Source organism: Chrysochloris asiatica, unplaced genomic scaffold (assembly GCF_000296735.1).
Source record: "Chrysochloris asiatica unplaced genomic scaffold, ChrAsi1.0 scaffold00014, whole genome shotgun sequence".
In the NCBI taxonomy this organism is placed as follows: Eukaryota; Metazoa; Chordata; class Mammalia; order Afrosoricida; family Chrysochloridae; genus Chrysochloris; species Chrysochloris asiatica.
In genome coordinates, this window is record NW_006408532.1 from 2,040,120 (window position 1) to 2,063,346 (window position 23,227).

Below are 23,227 nucleotides of genomic sequence, written 5' to 3' on the forward strand. Positions count from 1 at the left end.
AAGTGACTGACTTACAAGCTTTCAAGAGAGAGCCTAGTTCCAGAGGGAGTGGGGGAAGGTATAATCTCTACTGAGTGGTTTCCAATCTGTTGGGACCTGGCTGATGAAAGGATATGGTGATAGGACACTTATAGTGCAATAATGAATAACTGCTATCAAGAATGACTGTGAGGGTCAGAAATGTAAAGGTAGATATTTTGTAACAAAAGGAGGGGAGTGGATGATTTTGCAGTCCAGGAGCGGAGGTCACTGGGACCATCAAGTATGAAGAGCGGAGTGCAAGACACTATTCAGAGAAGCAGTGATATCAGAAATGGAGGCAGAGACAATGACATGGAGAAATGGAGCCGCTGGGGACTCTGGACTCAGGGAAGGAGAGGGCTTATGTGCTGATGGCCAGGGGGCAGGCCAGTGGGGTGTACCCTGTAGTTGTCTGATGATGCATGGAGGGGACTGTCATCATTGCAATGAAATGAAATATGATATGATGAATGTAAAGCTGATGTTCTCCCATGTAAACTATCACATCATTCACAATAAAAACGTAAAAAAAAAAAAAAAAAAAAAATAGGGGTGGGGGGCTATAAAGGCACGAAGTATCTGACTTACAAACTTTCAAGAGTGTGCTTAGTTTCAGAACTAAGGGCAGGAGGTAAGGTAAAACTCCTCCACTCAATAGTTTTCCTCTTCTCCAGATGGATCTGGTGAAAGGAGATGGAGGATGATACGGATAGGATTTTATGATTCAATTGTAAGTTAACTGCTATTTGGATTCATTACGATTACTACAACTGTAATTGTAAAAGATGTATAACTAAAAGGAGGGAGTAGAGTTAATCTTTCATATCAGGAACAGACCATCTCATCAAGAAGAAAGAGCATGAGTGAAGTATGAGATCCTATCTAGAAAAGCGGCCACAGCAGAGACAGAGGCAAAGGTGATGGCACAGTGCAACGTGGCAGGTGAGGGCTCTAGGCCCATGGACTAAGGCTGTGTGCCTTCGGGCAGGAGGTTGGCTTGTTTAATATGCCCTTGGGACCGTTAAACAAATATGTATTTTTTGTTTTTATGTGTACTTTAAATATTTTTACTTTGTTCATTTGTGAAACCTAAGTTATAAAAGGAAAGCCATAACTTGTTTTAATTTTATTCAGCTTTAGCCTGAACTTGCATATGAACAAGACAGCCCATGGCCTTGTTTTGGCTTATGATATTGAACTTCTCCATTGTCTTCCCAGAGATGCAGTCAATTTGATTCCTGTGCATTCTGTCTAGTGAGGTCCATATGTATAGTCACCTTTTATGCTGCTGAATAAAGGTATTTGCAGTGAAAAAAAAAAAAAAAAAGGAAAGCCATAGAGGAAGTTAGGATAACTTGTTGCAAGGAGGGTATTGTAATCACTGAGATGAAATAAAGAGTAAAATTTGCTGAATGCAAAGCTGATGATCTTGTGTATTAACCTTCACTCGATTCACAATACAAAGTTTAAAAAGATATTGTTATCATGTGTTAAGTCAGGAGTGGCTGAATGCTGACCTCAGCAGTCCAGTGCTTACCCTATAGTATCACACCAGGACTCTGAGACCCAAGCTAGCAAAGGCAATGTAATTTGATAAGACATAGGGTAAGGAAACCCATTTCCTCTTTGAAACCATGATTCAAAATATTTTATTAGCAGTATCTATCTTTTAATTCTACCTGTACAGTTGAAAGTCACAAAACATTTATTCTGTCCAACATTACTTTGCCTCTAGGTCTTGTCTCTCTTTGATGGGAGTCTCTGGTCACAAATAAGTTAAATTTTGCTTGCTGGATCTTTGCCACAGATGCAGCAAGAAACAGACTTTGTCAAATATTTCTATATGACCTATTTTCCCCTACATTTCACAGCTATAAGAAAAATGCACCAAAAAGTATTTCAGATGAAACACCAATCCAAAGAAACACATCTTAAGTAATTATCTATTACAGAGTGAAATAATTCCTTCTTTTCAATTGAGTTTGCCAGGAGCTGTATAAGGCATCTCTTCTGCCATACAGAATGGTCTCTTTAATGCTACTCCTGGATGTCAGTACCAAGTATAGCATCTTGCACTCATTTAATGCTGAATAAAGTATCTGCTGATTGATGTAAGAAAATGAAACTCAATGCATACGTAGTAGGGTAGGAGCCCTGGTAGTATAGTGGATTACAAGCTGGGTTGCTAATCAGAAGATCAATAATTCATATCTATTAGTTACTATACAGGAGAAAAGATGAGGCTTTCTGTCCCATAAAAGATTTACAGCCTCAGAAACCTTATACAGGGTTGCTAAGAACTGAAACCAACTCCAGAGCACGGAACAACAGCAACATAGCAGGGTAGAACACACGGAGAAACTTTAAAAAAAAAAAAGTTTGGCAGAAGAACTAGCAACAAATTCTCAAAGTCAGTCTGTTGCTGTTAAGTGCCGTCAAGTCGGTTCCAACCTATAGTGATCCATCCTGTATAGGGTTTCCGAGGAGTGGCTGGTGAGCTTGAACTGATCTTGAGGTTCAACTGACTCTGCAGTCCAGCGCATTAACCCACAGCACCACATCAGGACTCCAAAGTTAGTAAATAAATTATAAAATGAAAGAATTTTCACTTCTTAAAGAATTTGGAATTAATGACCTTTAAAACTTATGCAGGATTACTTTTTAAGATTTGATTCTTAAATTCTAGAGGCCTGGCCCCAAGAAGAATCCATTCCCAGATCACTGGATATTTTAAGTGAGCTGTAAGTTTTTATCCCATGACCTCCTCCCATTCAAACCTCTTTTAATTACTGAAAGTAAATAAGAAGAACAGAACACACTTTCTAAAGTGTACGTCACCAGTTCCCAAAATAGCCCACTTTCAACTACATCAAAGACAGAACCTGAGTGAGGGCAGCAACAACTAGGATAACCTGCCACCAAAACTGTGTGTGTGTGTGTGTGTGTGTGTGTGTGTGTGTGTAGGGGGCAGGGGGGAGTGATGTGTCATGGAGTCAGTTCCGACTCAACAACCCTGGATAGTGTTTCCAAGGCTGTAAATCTTTTCAGAAACCTCATCTTTCTCCAATGGAACTGCTGGTAGTTTGGGACTCTGGATATATAACAATCAGGAAGACACAGGCTCTACCAGAAAAAGAGATATTTAAGAGGTCATTTCTAATACAGAAAGGGCTAATGAATGCTACAGAATCAAAGCGAGAGGAGCAATTACTTCTTAAATTCCAAACTTTGTGTCTTAAATCATCAGGCGAACAACATAAGAGAACTGCCCTGTGGTGGTGGTGGTGGTGGTGGTGGTGGTGGTGATGGTGTACCACGAAGTTGGTTCCAACTCATAGTAAGTAACCCTGAATAGGGTTACCGAGACATAGGGTTTTCTCTACGGAAGCATAAACTCTAATCTTTCTCCTGTGGAGTAGCTGGTAGATTTGAACTTCTGACCTTGTGGTTTGCAGCCCAGCATGTAATCCACTATGCTACTATGCTACCAGGGTTCTACAGAATCACAAAAATGAAACTTCAAGCAAGAAGACCCAAGGGAGTAACCTTAATCCAACAAGTCACTTTATGTTTCCCTAAAGTTGGCCCAGTAAGTTCATATTCAAAACAAAATAATTTTTAAAAATAGAGACAACAGAAAATATTTTAAACTGGCAGGAGGCATTGACAAACAATAGTATCTCATCATTTATTCTAAAGATGTTAACAGGTAAATTCACCAAGTTACCCACTCAATCATAAATGAATTACTACCCAAATATACTGCATAAAGACAAGTATTTCAATTTCAAAAGTTGCATTCATTTTTAATCAAAATGGAGTCCATTAAAATCACAAGCAAATACTACGTCAAACTAACTAGAATGGCTATGATAAAAAAAATTTTTTTAATTTTAAAAACACAAAAAAATGAAAAATAACAAGCATTAGACAGAATATAGAGAAACAGGAACCCTCAGACACTGCTGGTGGTATAGATGCTTTGGATAGCAGTCTGGCAGTTCTTCAAAAGGCTAAACATAAGAGTTACCATTGTTGTTGTTAGGTACCGGTACCGCTGAGTTGGTTCCAATTCACAGTGACCCTGTACACTGCCCGGTACTGTGCCTCCTTACAATCATTGTTCTACTTGAGTCTACTGCTGCTGTCACTGTGCCATTCCTTTTCGATGACCCTCCACTTTACCAAACATGATACCAGGGACTGGTCCTTCCTGAAACTATCCGAAGTAAAAGACCATCCTGGCTTCCAGGGAGCATTCTGGCTGTACCTCTTTCAACACAGATTTGTTTGTTCTTTTGACGGTCCATGGTACTTTTAAATATTCTCCTCCAACACCATAGCTCAAATGCATTAATTGTCCTATTGTTGTTGTTGTTGTTGTTGTTGTTGTTGTTGTTAAGTGCCGTCGAGTCCTATGGTCCTCCTTTATTCACTGTCCAACTTTCACCTGCATATGAGGTTATTGAAAATACCATGCATGGACTGGGTCAGGCACACCCTTAATCCTCAAACTAACATGTTTGCTCTTCAAAAGTTTAAAGAGGTCTTGTGCAGCAGATCTGCCCCATGTCATTTGATTTCTTGACTGCTGCTTCCATGAGTGTTGACAGTGGATGCACACAAAATGAAGTCTTTGATAACTTTAATCTTTTCTCCATTTATTTAGATGTTATTTACTGGTTCAGTTGTGAGGATTTTTATTTTCTTTACATTGATGTACAACCCATAGTGAAGATTGTGGTGTTTGATCTTCATCTGTATTTTAAATCCTCTTCACTTTCAGCAAGCAAGTATCATATACATATGACAGGTTGTTAATGATCTTCCTGCAACCCTGATGCCATGTTCTTCATATAATCCATCTTCTCAGATTATTTGCTCAACATATGTAACTGACTGCCTCTTGGCCTATGTACCTCATGAGCATAATTAAGTCTTTTGGAATATCCATTCTTCACAATGTTATCCATAGGTTGTCATGATCCAAACAGTTAAAAGCCTTTGCATAGTCAATAAAGCACAGGGGAACATATTTTTGGTATTCTCTGCTTTCAGCCAAGATACATCTGACATCAGCAATGACACTGCTCTTTTCACATCCTCTTCTGAATCAAGCTAGAAGCTCTGGCAGTTCACAGTTCCCAGCCAATGTACTGGTGCAGTCATTTAAAAATCATCGTTAGCAAAATTTTACTTTTATGTGATATAAATGATATTGTCCAATGGTTTCCACTTGCTTCTCTTTGGAATGGGCAAAAATATTGATCTCTCCAATCAGTTGGTCAGGTAGCTGTCTTCCAAATTTCTTGACATGAATGAGTGAGTACCTCCAGTGCTCCATCAGTTTGTTGAAAGATTTCAATGTGCATTCTATCAATTTCCAGTTTTTTGCCAATGCTTTCAGGGCACTTTAGACTTCTTCCTTCAAGACTATTGGTTCTTGATCCTATGCTACGTCCTGAAATGGTTAAACTTCGACCATTTCTTTTTTAGTGCAGTGGCGCTGTGTATTCCTGCCATCTTCTTTTGATGCTTTCTGGATCATTCAATATTTTGCCCATGGAATCCTAGTTTGAGATAGGCTGAGCATATAATATCCTTTTGGTCTTAACACATTTCATATTTGACATTGTCTTCTTGAGCTACCCTTTGAAATTTTTTTGTTCAGCTCTTTTACTTCCTGATTTCTTTCATTCACTCTAGCATCTCTATGATGGAAAACAAATTTCAGAGTCTCTTCTGACATCCATTTTGGTCACTTCAGCCTGAACTTGCACATGAGCAATTAATGCTCTGCTCCACAATCTGCCACTGGCCTTGTTTTGGCTGATGATATGGAGCCTACCTACTGTCTCTTCATATAGATATAGTCAATTTGATTTCTGTGTCTTCCATCTGGTGAGATTCATGTATATACTAGTCTTCTGTGTTGAAGGTATTTGCAATGTATGTTGTTGTTAAGTGCCGTCGAGTCGGTTCCAACCCATAGTGACCCTGTACAGGGTTTCCGAAGCTGTAAATCTTTACGGGAGCAGAACGCCTCATCTTTCTCCCACAGAGCGGCTGATAGTTTCGAACTGCTGGCCTGAAGGTTCGCAGCCCGATTCGTAACCACTACGCTACCAGAGCTCCTTATTTGCAATGTATAAGTCTTGTGAAATTCTTTCATGCAATCTCCAGGATCGTTTCTACCACCAAGGCCTTATTTTCCAACTACTGTTTCTCCCTCTGTTTCAAATCTTTGCATTCCAATAACAAGTAATTATCAATACATCTTGATTGCATATTTGATCAATTTTAGACGGAAGAAGTTACTGTTATTAAGTACCATCCAGTCTGTTCCAACCCATAGCACCTTGCATAGGATTTCCAAGAAGCAGCTTGTGAGCTTGAACCACTTACCTTATGGTTCAAACCGACTTTGCAACCCAATGCATTAACCCACATCAGTACAATTTGTCAATTTTATCATCGCTGGCTTTAGTGGTTGGTGCATAAATTTGAATAATAGTGGTATTAACTGGTCTTCCTTACTGTTATTAAGTGGAATTGAGTCATTTCCAATTCATAGCAATGTTATAGGGTTTCCAAGGAGCAGCTGGTGGATCTGAACTGCCGACCTTGTAGTTCACAGTTCAGTGCTGATCCAACAGTGTCACACCAGGTTTTCCTTGTAGGCATATGGATACTGTCCTATGACAGACAGTATTATACTTTAAGACAGATACTGAAAGTTTTTTTTTGATGATGAATGATGCCTTTCCTCTTCAATCAGTCATTCTCAACATAGTAAACCACGATTGTCAGATTCAAAACAGTCAATACCAATTTCAGCTCACGAATGTCTAGAATATTGATCTTTATGCAATTCATTTCATTGACAACTTCCAATTTTCCTAGATTCACACATTTTATATTTTGATTATTAATGGATGTTTACAGCTGTTTCCCATTTTGACTTGTGCCTTATCAGCAAATGAAGGTCCTGAAAGCCTTACGTATGCCATTTGCATCATCATGGTCATCTCTACTCTGAGGAGGCAGCTCTTCCCCAGCCATATTCTGAGTGTCTTCCAGTCAGAGGCATTCACCTTCCGGCACTATATCTGACAATAACCTGGTACTAACAGACAGTGTGCCACTGCTATTCATAATGTTTTTATTGGCTAAATATTCAGAAGTAATCTGCCTCTTCTTCCTAGTCTGTCTTAATCTGGAAACTCAGCTGAAATCTGTCTATCACAGGTGACTGACCCTGTTGGTATTTTAAATGCTGGTGACATAATTTCCAGTATCATAGCAACACACAAGCCGCCACATTGCCACAAACTGACAGATGAGTGGTGAAGAGTTACCATAAAATCTAGGAATTCCATTCCAAAAAAATTAAAACATATGTCCATATAAAAAGTCTCTACAGGAATGTTCATAAAAGCCATACAGTGAAAACAATTCTAATATCTATCAACTAAAGAATGGATAATTGAAATGTGATGCTCCCATACAATGAAATGTTGTTGTTGTTAAGTGCCATCGAGTCGGTTTTAACTCATAGCGACCCTGTACAGGGTTTCTAAGGAACAGCTGGTGAGTTTGCAGTCCAGCGCATTAACCCACAGTGCCACACTCAACCATAAAAAAGGATAAAGCTGATACATGCTACAACATGAACCTTGAAAACACAGAAGCCAGACACAAAAGGCCACATATTACATGATTCCATTTCTATTAAATGTTCAAAGTAGGTATGTCTCTGCTGTTGTTTTTGTTATTAAATGCCATCAAGTCAGTTCTGACTCATAGCATCCCTGTATAGGGTTTCTGAGGAGCAGTTGGTGAGTTTGAACCACCAACCTTGCGGTTCAAACATACCTTGCAGTCCAGGGCTTATCCTACCATGCCACATCAGGACTCCGGTATACCTATAGAGATAGAAAATAGATCAATGGTTGCCTAGGTCTGGGCAAGCTGGAGAAAAAAATGGAGAATGAATTAATAAAATGGGTACAGGATTTGCTTCTGGGTTGATGAAAATGTTTAAATTTCATGTGGTGATAAATGTACAACTCTGTGATTATACTCAAAACTGAATTGTACATGTAAAATAAGTGATTATATGGTATGTGAATTATCGCTCAATGAAGCTATTATAAAGTAGTAATAATAAAGACATTCTTAGAAATGATGCTAGGTATAGTTGAGCTGGTTTTGACTCATGATGACCCTAAGTATAACAGAATGAAACAATGCCTGGTCCTGCACCATCCTCACAACTGTTTCAGCCTCTATGTCCATCCATCTTGTTGGGAGTCTTCCTCTTTTCCACCAACTCTCTACTTTACAAAGAATGATGTCCTTCTCCAAGAACTGGTGCCTCCTAATGACATTTTCAAAGTACACAACATGATGTCTTGTTTCCATGCTTCCAAGCATCCATGCTTCTGAGGACCACTCTGGCTATATTTCTTCCCAGGTAGATTTGTTCAATCTCCGGACTATCCACGGTATATTCAATATTCTTCACCAATGCCCTAATTCAAAGGCAGCAATAATTCTGTGGTCTTCCTTGTTCATTGCCTAGCTTCTGCATGCAGAAGAAATTGAAAAGACCATGTCTTGGGTCTGGCACACCTTAATCCTCAAAGTGATAGCTTTGCCTTTTAACACTTTGAAGAGGTCTTTTAAAGGAGATTGGCCCAAAGCAATATGTCATTTGATTTCTTGATTGCTGCTTCCATGGGCATGAATTGTGGTTCTAAGTGAAATGAATCCCTTGACAAATTCAAAATTAATTTATCATAATGTTGCTTATTGATCTGGTTGTGAGCGTTTTTGTTTTCTTTATGTTGAGGTGTGCTCCATACTGAAGGTTGCAGTCTTTGAGACTTCATTAGTAAGTAAGTGCTTCAAGTCTTCACTTACATACAGCAAGCAAGGCTATGTCATCTGTATATCACAGGTTGTTAATAAGTCTTATCCAAGCTTGATGCTACATCCTTCTTCATATAATCCTGCTTTTTGGATTATTTGCTCAGCAAACAGACCAAATTAGGAATCCTAGAATACAGCCCAATGCCATGGAGTTAATTCCAACTCACAGCAACTGTCCAGGGCAGAACAAAAGTACCCCATAGGTTTCCTAGGCTGTACATCTTTACAGAAGCAGCCAGTCACAGCTTTCTTTCAGAGCAGCTAGTAGTTTCAAACCACCAGCCTTTCGGTTTATAGCATTAACACTGAACCTATTGTTCCACCAAGGCTCCATATACTTAAAACTGGTGATCTAATAAAAAAAAAAATCTAGTGACATGTCGCAAGTCAGCCAAATAATTCATATGTTAAAAGTAATTTTTTAAAAGTTAATGATGAAAATTAGTAACAACATTAGGAGAAATCTTAAGAACATTTATTTTCAGTCTAACAATGTATTTCCCCTCCCAGATATATAAAATGCCTAAACAGATGCAACAACTAGACCTTAAAACCTAAAATCTGGAAAAGTAAGTTTTCAGCTCATTAAACTGACACCTATTAAAAGTGCTACAAGAAAAATAGCCTTCAACAGCAGCAATACAGATAGGGAAACTATTGTTTATGATAGCTATCAAGCATCAGATTTTTTTCTTTTTTTTTTAATTTTGCATTTGCTAAAAACACTGTTTGATGCCAACAGGGTTCAAGTCACACAGGAAGGTTCTCCAGCAAAACACTGATAGTCTTCCTTGATCTCCATTGTCTGCGTGTGGGTTCCGCCAGCAAACCTCTCAGCGAGTGGTCACCTTCCTATGGAGTCATTAAACCTCTGAATGTCAGCTGGTGGGATTAGCCAGCAGCTTCCACACCTGAGCCCCCGTGGCAGGGACAGAGGCATTTGGATCAAGATCACTAATGAATACAGAATTCATATGCTGCTTGTCAGGGCTCCTGAGCTCAGAGTCGTACAGATGCAACCTCAATAAGACGGACGACAGAGCAATTGTTGACAAAGATTAAAAAGTTTTGGCAATTGGGGGGGGAAAAGCACTTCATTATTCAAATATGATAGTCTTATTATTTTTTTAAAGTTATTCATGCTTTGCCTCAAATGGACAAATGCAACCCACTAATATTTAAAGATTTCTTGGTCTCATTACTAAATATGAGGCGGCCTGTGCCATTTGATTATTAGCTATAGAAAGAACAACAGCTCTCTTGCAAAAAATATTTAAAACCTTTGCAGGGGTGGAAGGGAATCACAGGATATATAGGGTAGAGGACAGCTGAAAGATGAAAATGCAAAAAAATCTACAATTCAAAGTGAATTCTGCATATCCCATAACCAAATGACTATTTGACTTACTGGTATCTCTTTATTTCTGACTTCTTTGCAGCTATCTATTCCTGGGTTCCTTCCTAACACTGAGATTACCAAAGATGCCTATGCACTTTCTCCGGCACTGGTTTGGCTTTCTGCCATCTTCACAAATCCCCATCAGAGGAAGGGGGTGGAAAAAAACAAAAAAATGCCTGAGCAGCCCACACTTCTGCTCACCTGGAATAAGATGTCTTCCTCACACTGCTGTCAAAGAACTGCAGGCTTCAAAAAGAGGCAAAATATGGTAAGTCAGACAGACCAGGATTCAAATCTTAAGTCCATCCTTTACTAACTGTGTGATTTTAGGTATGTTATTCAGCTTCTCCATAATCTTATTTTCTGCTCTATAAAATGGGAATAATAAAGTACTGACATCTAACAGAACTGTTGAAAAATAAATGAGATGATGCATAAAAAGCTGCTAGAACAAAGTCTGGCATATCATAAGCACTCAATGATCATCAGCTATTAAGATTACTGCATTTTCAATACGTTCCCCCTTTTCAATACTTTTGTAGCCTGTGAAATGTGTTAAACAGACTTCACCTTCTGTCATTATGAGGACATATGTAGGTCTCTGATTTTAAGTTTTCAGATGGCAAAAAAGGATCACATCTATCTCTATTATGCTATAAATCACAGGTCTGATGCCAGTACAAATAACTGTGTTAGTCGTTGCGCTGTGATATTTGTATTCTACTACTGAATAACTAAAAATTAAAAGCAGCTGCCATATTTTAGAAGCAACTGTGTGTTTTACAGACCACATCTACTCATCACCGTAATCTGGATACTCATGTTAGTCCTAGGGCTATGACTTGCCAGTAGTCATGCCATGAAGACACACAAGAAACTCTCATAGCCATGCCCCTTTCTTATCTGATCACAATCACACTCATGCCCTATTTTTTCTTTGGGACTACTCTAAATAAGTAAATCATGCAGATCTCTCACACTATTGTACAAATGAATCTGTAACTTCAACATCTTTCTATTACTGGACTAAAAAAAACTCTACTGCTACTTCTAAGGTTTGCTGTCAAAATATCATACTGGTATTAATTCTTTAATTACTTAAGGTGGACCTATCGCTGCCTGCAATGACAGATTAATTGTATCCTCAATTGCTAGGCATTTGGTATCATATTCATGAGGTAAACACAAGTCTTTAAGGCAATAGCTGCTCACATCTTTAGCAATCTATAAGGGCTTCTGGAGAGGCCAGCACTTGCCAAGTGATGAAATATGACTCCATAAATCAGACAGCTGAAGTGGTACTTGTCTACGTCACCATCTATCTTCATAGCTTCTCTCTGAAGAGTAGGGTAAGAGTTCATCCCCTGGTATTGCAACCAGAGAAAGTACCATCACAGTTGTCATTGACTAAGCATGTGCTACTTAAAACTGAAGACACACTAAGACTAGGGGGGAAAAAAAGATCCTGCTGGTGTTAGCACGCCTCAGGCAGTGGTAGAAGCTTCAGCAACTCATCTTCAAAAGGCAGAGAGCCAGAGCTCTAGAAACCTGCAAAAATTGGCTAAGCCTGCAGTCTTCATTTCTTTAAGTTGAGCATCTTCAAAGTCTAGAATTCTAACTGTAGGGCACAGCAGCTGCCACTGCAGATCTGATCCTCTCAGCTTTTGGCAGCTCTCAACTTGAGATTCTAGCAAAAGAATTTTTTCAAGTTGCTATTATTGCCTGTCATGGATTTATAAATATTGTGTACTATCTGCGGTGGCATGGCTCTCATGGGACGCCAGAGCATGCCAAATGCAAAACAGAATGAAAAACAGTTTCTATTCTTCAAATAAATGCTAATTTTTTAAACTGTGCTCACATGATGTGTTTGGTGACCAACTTCAATAGTACAGAATATGTATGGGGGGGTGGGAGCTGATTGTCTTTTCCAGCAGTATTCAGCTGTTACTTTCATTAAGCTTGTTTAATTAGATTCCAGATGCTAATTTGCAAGGCGATACCAGAGGGTGCAGGACAGTTTGCCTTTGAATCATCTCCCTGTGATAAGGGTCCTGCCGCACACCACTACCCTTCAGCAGCTCTCACATGATATTCTGACAATTAGTGCAAAGGGGGACAGTATTGATCTTGACAGACTAAATATTAATCTTCTACCCATTTTAATGAATTGTAATCTTTAAGAGTTTACATTTCTCTCTGGGCCAAATGGAAACATTGCTTCTTACAATGAAAAGTAAAACTAACCTAAAGAGATCTAATTCATTGTTATAATTCCCTCCTCAACCAGTTTCTATTTTATTTCAGCAATTTTCAAAATACATAGTCCCACCAAGATAACATCCTAAATTTTTATTTCTGGGCACTATGGTCAAATTCCTTACATTTAAACTGAAAATGGAATGAAAATGCCACAGTGTGGTTATCACCAGTGTTTCCTGTGAGTAACAACCAAAATCAGGGGCTTAATTCTCGAGCCAGCCTAAATAATAGAGAAGAAAAATCTAGAGGAATGGCTCTGTTTAATTTATCATCATCTCTCTCTCTCTCTCTCTCTCACACACACACACACACACACACACACACAAAGAACCTTTCATATAACTTACCTCTTGTCACTGGGTCAACTCATAATTCACTGTACTATTAATACACAGGTACAGTATCTGAATAAAATAACAAAAATAAAGCCTGAGAAGCATCACCAGGCCTTGAAAACAATACAAGTCTTATGCCTATTAGTTCCTTATCAAAACAGTATGATGAACACTAAAGGATAATCTGGAAACAACTGAAGGAGTGTGATTGTCTCAGGATTTGGCAACTGCGTAAGTGAATTCTGAATGAAATACTGGCTGAATAACTACTACGTTCCTGCTACTATGCTAGGTTTAAGGAAATGGAATTGAGTAAATTCAGTCCCTGTCCTCAATGAGCTTCCAGGAAGGAGAAAATCAAACAAAAATGAAAATTACAGAAACACTTAAAGCAGTAGTAGGGCCACTATCAGGGATGAATGTTTTTGTTTTTTAAGATTTTTAATGTTAAGTGCCTTAAACTCACTTAGTTTAGCAGGTGGTTTCTTTGAAACCTTGAATCAAAAGCTTTTACCCAAGGCAATCAGTGGCTCATCTTAGGCATTTATGAATCCCAGCTGGGTTTCATTGTCCTGCTTTTTGGCCTATAATTTTAAAATGTATTTGGCCCCTTGTCCCCCTCCTTGTTTAGCCTGTGTTTTTAATGGTGGGATATTTGTTTTGTTAATTCTTCCCCAAATATGGTACATTAGTTGAGTGGTATACTAACTATCTTCCTATTTCATTTCCAAAGATATTCAAAACGTTCCAGATATAAAAGAGAAAGTTGTCTCTATCTCCCATGTATTTTACAACTCAGAGTTTGCTTGGCTCAAAATTGCCATGTCTCATTTCAAGTAATACATATTGAACATTAGGAGTTGAAGAAAAGAAGATTTCACAGTCCCTGCCCTCAAGAAGCTCCCTTTCTCACTAGCAAGTGATAGATCACTCCTAAAAACAGTCAGAAACAAAAACAAAACAAAACAAAAAAAACAGGGCAGGGTGTACAATGGAGTATAGGAACACAAATGAAGAAGCAACTGCAGGCATTTCTGGAAGACATGTAGTAAAATGGACTCTGAGGCAAGCAAGAACACACTACATGTGTAGCTTCCAACTTACAAGAGGATTCCATTCAGTGACTCAGTCGTAAGTTACTGCTGTTCTTGTTAAGTGCTGTCAAGTCAGTTCCAACCCACCGCGACCCTGTATAGGGTTTCCAAGGAGTGGATGATGAGTTTGAACTGCCACCTATGGCTCAAATCAACCTTGTGGTTCAGTGCTTATCCTATAACATCACACTAGGACTCTGACATATGTCAAATCTTTCTAAGTTTTCATTATTACTCCATTTTATTAGTAATACTTTTACAAATCTGATCTATGAACATCTGAGAATTATATCAGCAAATTATGCACTGGAGTCCTGGTGTGGCACTATAGGTTAATGCGCCAGACTGCAAAGCCATTTGAACTGCAAGGTCGGCGGTTCAAGCTCACCAGCCGCTCCTCGGAAACCCTATCATCAGGGTCTCATAGTGACCCATACAGGAGCGAATGGTAGGTTTGAACCGCTGACCTTGCGGCTAAAACTGACCTTACAGCGCATTATCCTGCAGTTCCACACCAGGGCTCCAATTGTGTAAGACGTGCAAAAAGAAAAAAATGATGGCTTTAAGTTAATAGTAAATCAAGTACATCATAAACTGGGGACTACCTGTATATTCAAACAACAACGAACAGGAAAGAACGGTTAAAGCAGACTAGGAATACAGATCTATGTCTGCCAAAGTTTAAATATGCATATTTTTTGTAAGGTTACACACGATAGTGGTACAGTGATATCTTTTTACTTAATTAGTAGTACGCACTCATATTCATGGGAGTCTTGGCGCAACGCTGTAGGATCAGCACTAGACTGCTAACCCAAAAGTCAGCAATTCAAACCCACCAGCTAGCTATTCCCTGGAAACCCTCTACAGGGTGGCTAGGAGTCGTAACCAACTGGATGGCACCTACCAACAACTCACATTCATGTGTCTTAGAAAAAATATATAACCAGCACATCAAACCCAGGATTTCATAGCTATAAACAGGATTTTAAAAACAGATTTAAATGAAAAAGAGAAACTGAATTGGTTGTGGGAGTGAGAGGGGAGGAAACTGACTGGAGAAGGGTACTTTCTGAAGTGAAGGAAATGTTACTTGGGTGACTACAAATGCCAGAACCCATCAAACTGTACACTTAAGATCTGTACATTTTATTATCTGTAAATTACACCTAAGTTTTAAAGAGTTAATTAAAAATAGTTTTCAAGTAATAACATGGTAGCACCTAGAAATGGAGAAGTCATAATTGTAGTATGCTCAAGAAGCATGCTAAACCAACCCTGTCCAATAGAAATATGAACCACAGATGTAATTTTAAATTTTCTAGCAGTTATATTTAAAAAAGTATGAGATCACTATAAAAGTAGTAAAAGCCAACAGCAATTATGCTATTACATAAATAATCCTACAATAACAGCAATATTAAACAACAATTTGAGTAGATACATAGAGAAATATGTAACAGGCCCTTAGCAAAACAACTCCACCCATAAAGCATATGTAGGTTTGGCAGAGGGTATTTCTACATACATTATTTGTTATGTGCAGCAACTATATCCAGATAAAAGGCAGAGAATATACGGAGCAAAGTTATGCAAACCTCATAGCCATTATCAAACACCTTGAGAGACTGAGTCACTGGGTTTAAGGGTTTAGAACTATAGTTTTGGGAAACATTTATATCAGTTGGTATAATACAGTCCATAAAGACACCCTACTTTGGGAAGTAGCGACTGGGATCTTAAAAGCTTGAGATCAGCCATCTAAGACATAACTATTGGTCTCTTCCTGTCCAGAACAAAAAGAGTTAAGAAAATCAAAGATTTAAGGAATCAAAGGGCTAATGGGCCACAAAAACCACAGCCTCCACTAGCCAGAACTAGATGGGACCTGGTTACCACTACCAACAACTCTGATTGGGATCACTATAGAAGGTCCTGGACAGAGTGGGAGGAAAATGTAGAACAAAATTCAAAATTATAAAAAAGACCAGACTTACTGATCTGATAAATTGGCGGAACCCCCAAGAATACGGCCCTTAGACTCCCTTCAAACCTGAAGCTGAATCTACTCCCAGTGTTCACCATCCAGTTAAATAATAAGACAGGCCTAGTGGTTACAAATCGGGCTGCTAATCTCAAGGTCAGCAGTTCGAAACTACCAGCTGTTCCGCAAGAGAAAGATGAGGCTTTCTGTTCCCGCAAAGATTTACAGCCTTGGAAACCCTATACAGGGTTGCTATGAGTCGGAACCGACTCCATGGCACACAACATACAGTGAACAAACAACACCATGAGTAAGGTGCTCCTCAGAACAATCTACCATATGAGACCAAAAGGGTAGCATCTTCCCAATAACAAAATTTAGAAAGATGGACGAATGGAAACAGGGTACCCAAGGAGCGGGAAGAGTCCCGTTACACTGAGGGGATTGCAACTAGTGTCACAAAACAAAATGTGCAAAGATTGTTGAATGAGAAATTAATTTGCTTTCACTCAACCTATAATAAAATGTTCAGAGAGAGAAAAAGTAAAAAAATAAGTGAAATTAATTTCAACATACTTAATTCTGAAAACAGCAAAATCTTAATCAATATAGAAATTATTAATGAGCTAAATTCTAACCAACTACATTTCAAGTGCTCAATAGCCACATGTGGCTAGTACTAACAAGTTAGACAGTGCAATTAGAGACATGGGAAATTCACATTAAAGGTTTCTAAACAGGGAGGGACTTTCACAAATGTTGTGAGTCCAAACCTGACACTGTCCAAGGCACAAGTTTGTAGTTCAAAAGGAAAAAAAGGCTTAGAGCTTCCTCTAATTTATTTGTCTTAATAATAAAGCCTGGCATTTGCTTCATAAGTCTCGCCTTAATATTTTGTTTGGCAAACAATTCAGTTGTTGTTGTTAAGTGCCATCGAGTTGGTTCTGACCCATAGCGACCCTGTACAGGGTTTCCGAGGGTGTAAATCCTTACGGGAGTAGAAAGCCTCATCTTTCTCCCGCGGAGCGGCTGGTAGTTTCAAACCGCTGACCTTAAGGTTTGCAGCCCGATTCGTAACCAGAGCGCCTTAATATTTTGTTTGGCAAACAATTCAGTCAGACTAGCCTAAAACCACTTCCTCCCAATACAATTCTCTGTGAAGTGTGCAGCACCTCATGGAAGATGTGTGAGGGAGTAGTGCTGCTTTCCTAGGTTTCTGTCTGAGGTATGCCAAGATTCTGTTCCCATAGCAGACATAGTCACCAAAGAGTTAAAATAAACAAGAAAGAAAGTATGGAGGGCTTTTGCCACAGAAACGCAGAAAAGCTCCCTGGAAAGAAGAAAAAAATGTTTTTTAATTAGAAATTTGAAGCCACTATATCTTTGTTTCCACAAGTTCCATACAAACATGCAGGGCTAGAGGTGACACCTTAGCTGAATGTTCTTTTACAACAAAGACATTCAACAACTCAGCTTCTTCTCGATTCTCTTAGGCAGTATGAGCCTTCCACTGACACCGCATCATTTCATGTGCACTAAAGCAAGTAAATAGTGTGGCCAACAGTTACTTGCTTGGTCTTCACAATAGTTTTGGAGAAGTACTACCTTAAGTGTAATTAAGTGATTGTTGCCAGTTGCTGTTGATTCCAATTTATGGAACTCCCATGTGTGTCAGATTGGAACTGTACTTAGGAGGGGTTTCAATGGCTCTTTTTCAGAAGTAGATCACTAGCCTACGAAGGTCTGGGTCGACTTTAGCTTTTCAGTTAGGAGCTGAGCACTATTAATCATCTGCACCACCCATAGATTCCAACTGATGGCTGTTGCTATTGCTTGTCAAGTGCCATGAAGTGGACCCTGCCTAAGGTTTCCCAGTAGCAGCTGGTGAGTGTGAACCGCTAACCTTGTGGTTCAAACCGACCTTGCAGTCCAGTGCTTATCCTACAGTGCCACACTAAGGACCCAACTGATGGTTGGTCTTGAATATAAAACATAACTTCAGAAACACAGGGAATAAATTCTAGTCACCTGAAATTGTAAATGTAAATAATTAAGCTGAAATGGGAATTTGGTCAACCTGTTCTAAGTTCTCCTGGCTAACGCAGAACACTAAGTGCTCTGGATGACAGACAAATTCATCTAAGGAGCACATTCTTCAGACTGATAAAATCACACGAGTTTGACTGAAGGATTTTCACATTTCCCTTTGTTGTTTTTATTAAGTGCTGCTGAGTCAATTCCAACACATAGCTACACTATACAGGGTTTCTGAAGAGCGGCTGGTGGACATGAACTGCCAACCTTATAGTCAGCAGTCCACTTATCCTGCAGCATTATACCAGGACTCCCTTTACTTCCTAAAAATGGCATCAATATTAAACTCATGGTCTATGAAAGATTTCAAATCCAAACTCATAACTAATATACAATTACTTTGTTGTTGTTAAATGCTGTGAAGTTGGTTCCGACTCATAGTGACCCTGTATAGGGTTTCCTAGGAGCAGCTGATGAGCTTGAACCACCAACCTTGCAGTTCAAAGTGACTTTACAATCCAGCGTATTAATACACTGCGCCACACCAGGACTATGTTATGTCACTTTTTATACCTATTTTAAACTTTCACTGCAATTCCCATTTTTCTTTAGCATATGGAGGTCCCAATCAATTTGAAATAGGTAACACTTTCAAGAAAAATTTAAAAGATTAATGTGGCTTAAAGGAGGGCTTGGCATTACTGAGGTGATTTTCTAAACAAAAATGACCAGAGTCTTTCTCCCCATATCTTTGTTAGTTCTAATGGATCTGTACGGCTTTAGGAATACCTCTCCTTTTGTTAATAGAAGACTTTTTTTTTTTTTTTTTCCATTTCCTTTTCTTCTCTAAGTGACCTAGTGTATCTTCTTTTTTCTCTGTGTATTTAAGAATCCCAAACAGAAAATAATGCTGATATGGGAATAAATTTTCACATTGAGAAATGAGAACAGAATCCTAATCTCATTTATAGTTGATACTTGAATCTTTTTACTATTCTTAATTGGAGCGAGACACTATTGTTTTTAGAATAAAACACAGTTAAATCCCATCTTCAGTCACACATATTCAATCCTGTAGATGTGCAAGAAAGACAAGAAATCTAGCTATCAGTAAGCAAACCACTTATCTGTGCTAGCCTCATACTCCAAGGGTGTAGTGGTTTCCAGCACGAGACCCTGACCTGGTCAGACTGAACTCACAACCCTAGGAGTTTCACAGCACCTGGCCCAAAGCTCAAGGAGCTCCAATGGCAATGAAATGGTAGAACAAAAATGTTTAACTATGTGATCTTCTGATGGTAGGACTGTAAGATGGTGCACCCACTGTGAAAAATGATATAGCACTTCCTTTAAAAGTAGAAATACCCTGTGATCCAACAATCTCATTATTTGGTATATAACCTAGAAAAATTAAGAGCTGTGACACAGATATACACACCCCCAATATTCACCACAGAACTATTGACAATGGCAAAAAGATGGAAACATCTAAATGTCCATCAAAAGAAGAATGGAATAACAAACTATGGTACATATTATATACACATTAGACTACTACTCAACATTGAAGAGTAACTGAATCTGTGAAACACCTAACAGATGAAATAAGTCAATCACAAAAAGGACAAATATTGTATGAGATCACGATTATAAAAAGTAAAAAAAAAAAAAAAAAAAGTTTTTACACTAAAAGAAACATGCTCTGATAGCTACCAGGGGTACAAGGGAAGGGAGAGTAAATTACTAACTAAAAGGTGTTTTAACTGTTGTGGTGTGCCGTTGAGGCAGCTTCGACTCACAGAAACCCATTGTAGGGTTTCCAAGGAGCAATTAATGGGTTTGACCCACCAACCTTGTAATTAGAAGTCCTGTGCTTATCCTAAAGTACCACACCAAGACTAGAGGGTAGACACATAATAACTTGTGCAAAGGAAAGGCAATATATAGTAAGAGGGAGGTTAACAAAAAATGCAGATGGGGTAGAAGGGAAAAGAGGGATCTTCTCCAAAGATGTTGAAGCATAAAGGATTGTCAGACTAATTCCCAGAGACAGCCTTTATATCTAAACACTACTGTAGAATCAGAAGTGATAAAAATCTATATATTAAAAACCAGAGGAAACCACTCTATAAGCTACTTATTAGTTGTTGAATGGAGTCCTGGTGTGGTGCTGTGGGTTAATGCGCTAGACTACAAGGTCCGTTTGAACAGCAAGGTCGGTGGTTCAAGCTTACCAGCTGCTCTTCAGAAACCCTATACAAGGTCACTGTAAGTAAGAACCAACTCAAAAACACTTCACAGTAACAACTGTTGAAAGGAGGTTCTGGTGTGGTGGTATATGATAAACGCTGGATTGCTAACTGCAAGGTCAGCAATTCAAACCCACTAGCCACTCCTCAGAAACCCTATACAGGGTCGCTATGAATTTAAACCTACTTGACAGCACTTAACAAATTGTGGAAAAGTTGACATACTCCATCAAAAACTAAACTTTAGGAAAGCTGCCTTTAGGACATATGCATCTATGGTGGTGGTGGTGGTTATGTGCTGTGAAGTTGGTTCTGACTCATAGAGTTCCTGTACAGGGTTTCCAAGGCTGTAAATCTTTATGGGAGCAGAAAGCCTCATCTTTCTCCCACAGAAGAGCTAGTAGTTTCAAACTGCTGACCTTGAGGTTCGCAGCCCAATTCGTAACCACTATGCTACCAGAGCGCCTTTATGTGTCTATATGCTTATTTAATGATGAGGATAAAACACAGTGGAGCAATTATTTAGTACCAAGAAGTACCCAAGTATATTGATCATTCCTTTAAAGTTAAGAATAGAAGACCTACAGATTTGCTCTCAAAATATTTTGGAGGGGTTGCTTAATGGGGACACACCTATAATTAAAGCAGATTTACATGGAATGTCATTCAGAAGATATCACCTCCACTGATACCAAAGAAAAGAAGACAGGTAGTCCCTGACTTGGGAGTATCCTGGTTATGACAAACCACACTTACCACCATCTTTTCCCACCTATATTTTATTATCAGTAATATGTACTACATACAGTGTTGCTGTTGTTAAGTGCCACTGAATCAGATTGCAACTCATAATGATCCTATACAGGGTCTCTGAGGAGTGGCTGGTGTGTGTGAACCACTGACCCTACAGTTAGCAGTCCTGTGCTTATCCTACAGCGCCACACCAGAACTTGGCAATATATAATTTGCTGATGGTATCATTCCTAGATGTACACTTACAGATGTCCAATGTTATGATTTACTGACTGCTCAAAAACACAGTAGCTATGAGAACTTTTAAAAAAAAGTAGTATTTTATCATATAATTCACAATAAAACATGAAAAAAAAGTGGTATTCAACTTAATGTTAGAACTGACTTATGTTGGTTCAGTAGAACAGAACCCATTCTTATGTCAGGGACAACCTGTATCATAAAACAATCTCTTAGAAATATGATCATTACACTAGATCCATCACACATCGAGAAGATCTAACCCACAAAAGATCTTGTCCCCATCTTCTGGCAAATGCACAGCAAGTGTTAGCAACATCCAACAAGATATAAGTCCATGGTTCAATAATGTTCTGTTTTTTAAAGAGAAAAGCAGCTTTCCTTTTGTTTAACTCCCTCTCCACCCCCCCCCAAATGATTTTAATGTCTCCATATCCAGATTCTTGTTGCACTACAGCACAGAGATACAGGCTGATAAAGCAGAGGACATGGCTCTGGGAGCTGGCTCTCACAACTGGCGGGCAGCAGGCCAAAGAGCAGTCAGGTTAGACTTGCTACGCAACCTCCTCACTCTCTTCCTCTCACTCCCCTTCTGCCAGCAGCCCCAATAGTAGCAGTAACAACAAAAACAACTAGAAGCAAGCTCCCTTGAGGCTGTAATATGATGTAAACACAACATCCAAATCACATAACATCCTATTTCACAGAACATATCACGGACGTTAAACGACATGGACCTGTATAAATAACTGCTCCCATTTTCAGGTAAGGTCTGTGTGTGACAAAGACATACATAGTTTCTCTATTCTTAGCGTGAGAGCAGAAACACCTGTCATTTTGAGGTATCTTGACAGAGCTTAGTATACAAAAAAACAGTCCACATTGCAGCAGCATTTACAGACAAGAAGATTCTTAGTTCAGAGCTGAAAGTTGTATAGTACTGGTTCCCCAAGCTTGACGGAGGCCGCAGGCAGGGTTTCAAAAAACAACTAACTAGAGTCTTCTCAGCAAACATAATATCTGCACCACAAAGCATTCCAACTAACAATACTGTACAAACTCTGGAGGAATCCGCAATCAATTTGGAAAAATGTGAAGGACAATAAAACTGCAAGGACTTTACATACCTCCATATCTGGCCTAAATTTATCTTCAAATACAGCCATTGCTGCCAAGGAACCAGAACCTGTAAGAAAAAGATGCACTTTTAGTATGTATTATCAACTCCCAGCTTCTTGGTATCAAGTTTACCTCGGGGCAGCAAAAATGGCAAAAACACTCCTGGTGTCACATTCATGTACACTGTAAATATTAATCCTGCAGGACAATACAAACCAGGTCAACAGTGCTCCACAAAAGCCTGGAGTCACACTTACCACTATCTCAGGTAAACCAGCACATGGCCCTACTTCTACTTCTAACAGGAATAATTGCAAATTATTCACAGCAAAATGCTGAAGCATGAAAATCAGGTTATGGAAAATTTGTAAATTTTCCCTCCTGAAAAGTGAATGCCACATAATTTCATATATCCTTATGCTTTGAGTCTTATGCTTCACAACTGTGCCTTGGCAGGCTGCTAGGTAGAGAGTTAAATACCAAACAAGTTAGAAAGAATAGATTGCTTTAATGAGCTGGTCCCAGTACAGTCACCCTGACATAGAGGAAAGAAACTACTGCACTAGCAATGGTAATAGGACAGTGAGCTGCAGCCACCAGTATATTCCAGCTACAACTGTAAAACACTTTATTATGTGGCATTTATTTGGAGCTATTATTTTTAGTTTGTACTTTGAAGAGTAACAGCTGAGTAGACAAAATGACAGACAAAGACAAAAATTTATTATCACAATAGCAAATGGCTGAAAGGTTATGCTGCATAGATATTAAAGATAGCAAATTTGTCCTGACAAAGGCAGGAT

At 38.9% G+C, this 23,227-nt stretch overlaps 1 protein-coding gene across 1 annotated transcript in view; it reads right to left on the reverse strand.

Moving 5' to 3' along the window:
- The window catches only part of PSMB7 (proteasome (prosome, macropain) subunit, beta type, 7), a 106,363-nt gene that overhangs the window by 32,461 nt on the left and 50,675 nt on the right, over window positions 1–23,227 (reverse strand). The window contains exon 6 of the mRNA XM_006834751.1: window positions 22,433–22,491. Coding sequence (XP_006834814.1) covers window positions 22,433–22,491 — 59 coding nt within the window. The remainder of the gene's footprint in view (window positions 1–22,432; window positions 22,492–23,227) is intronic.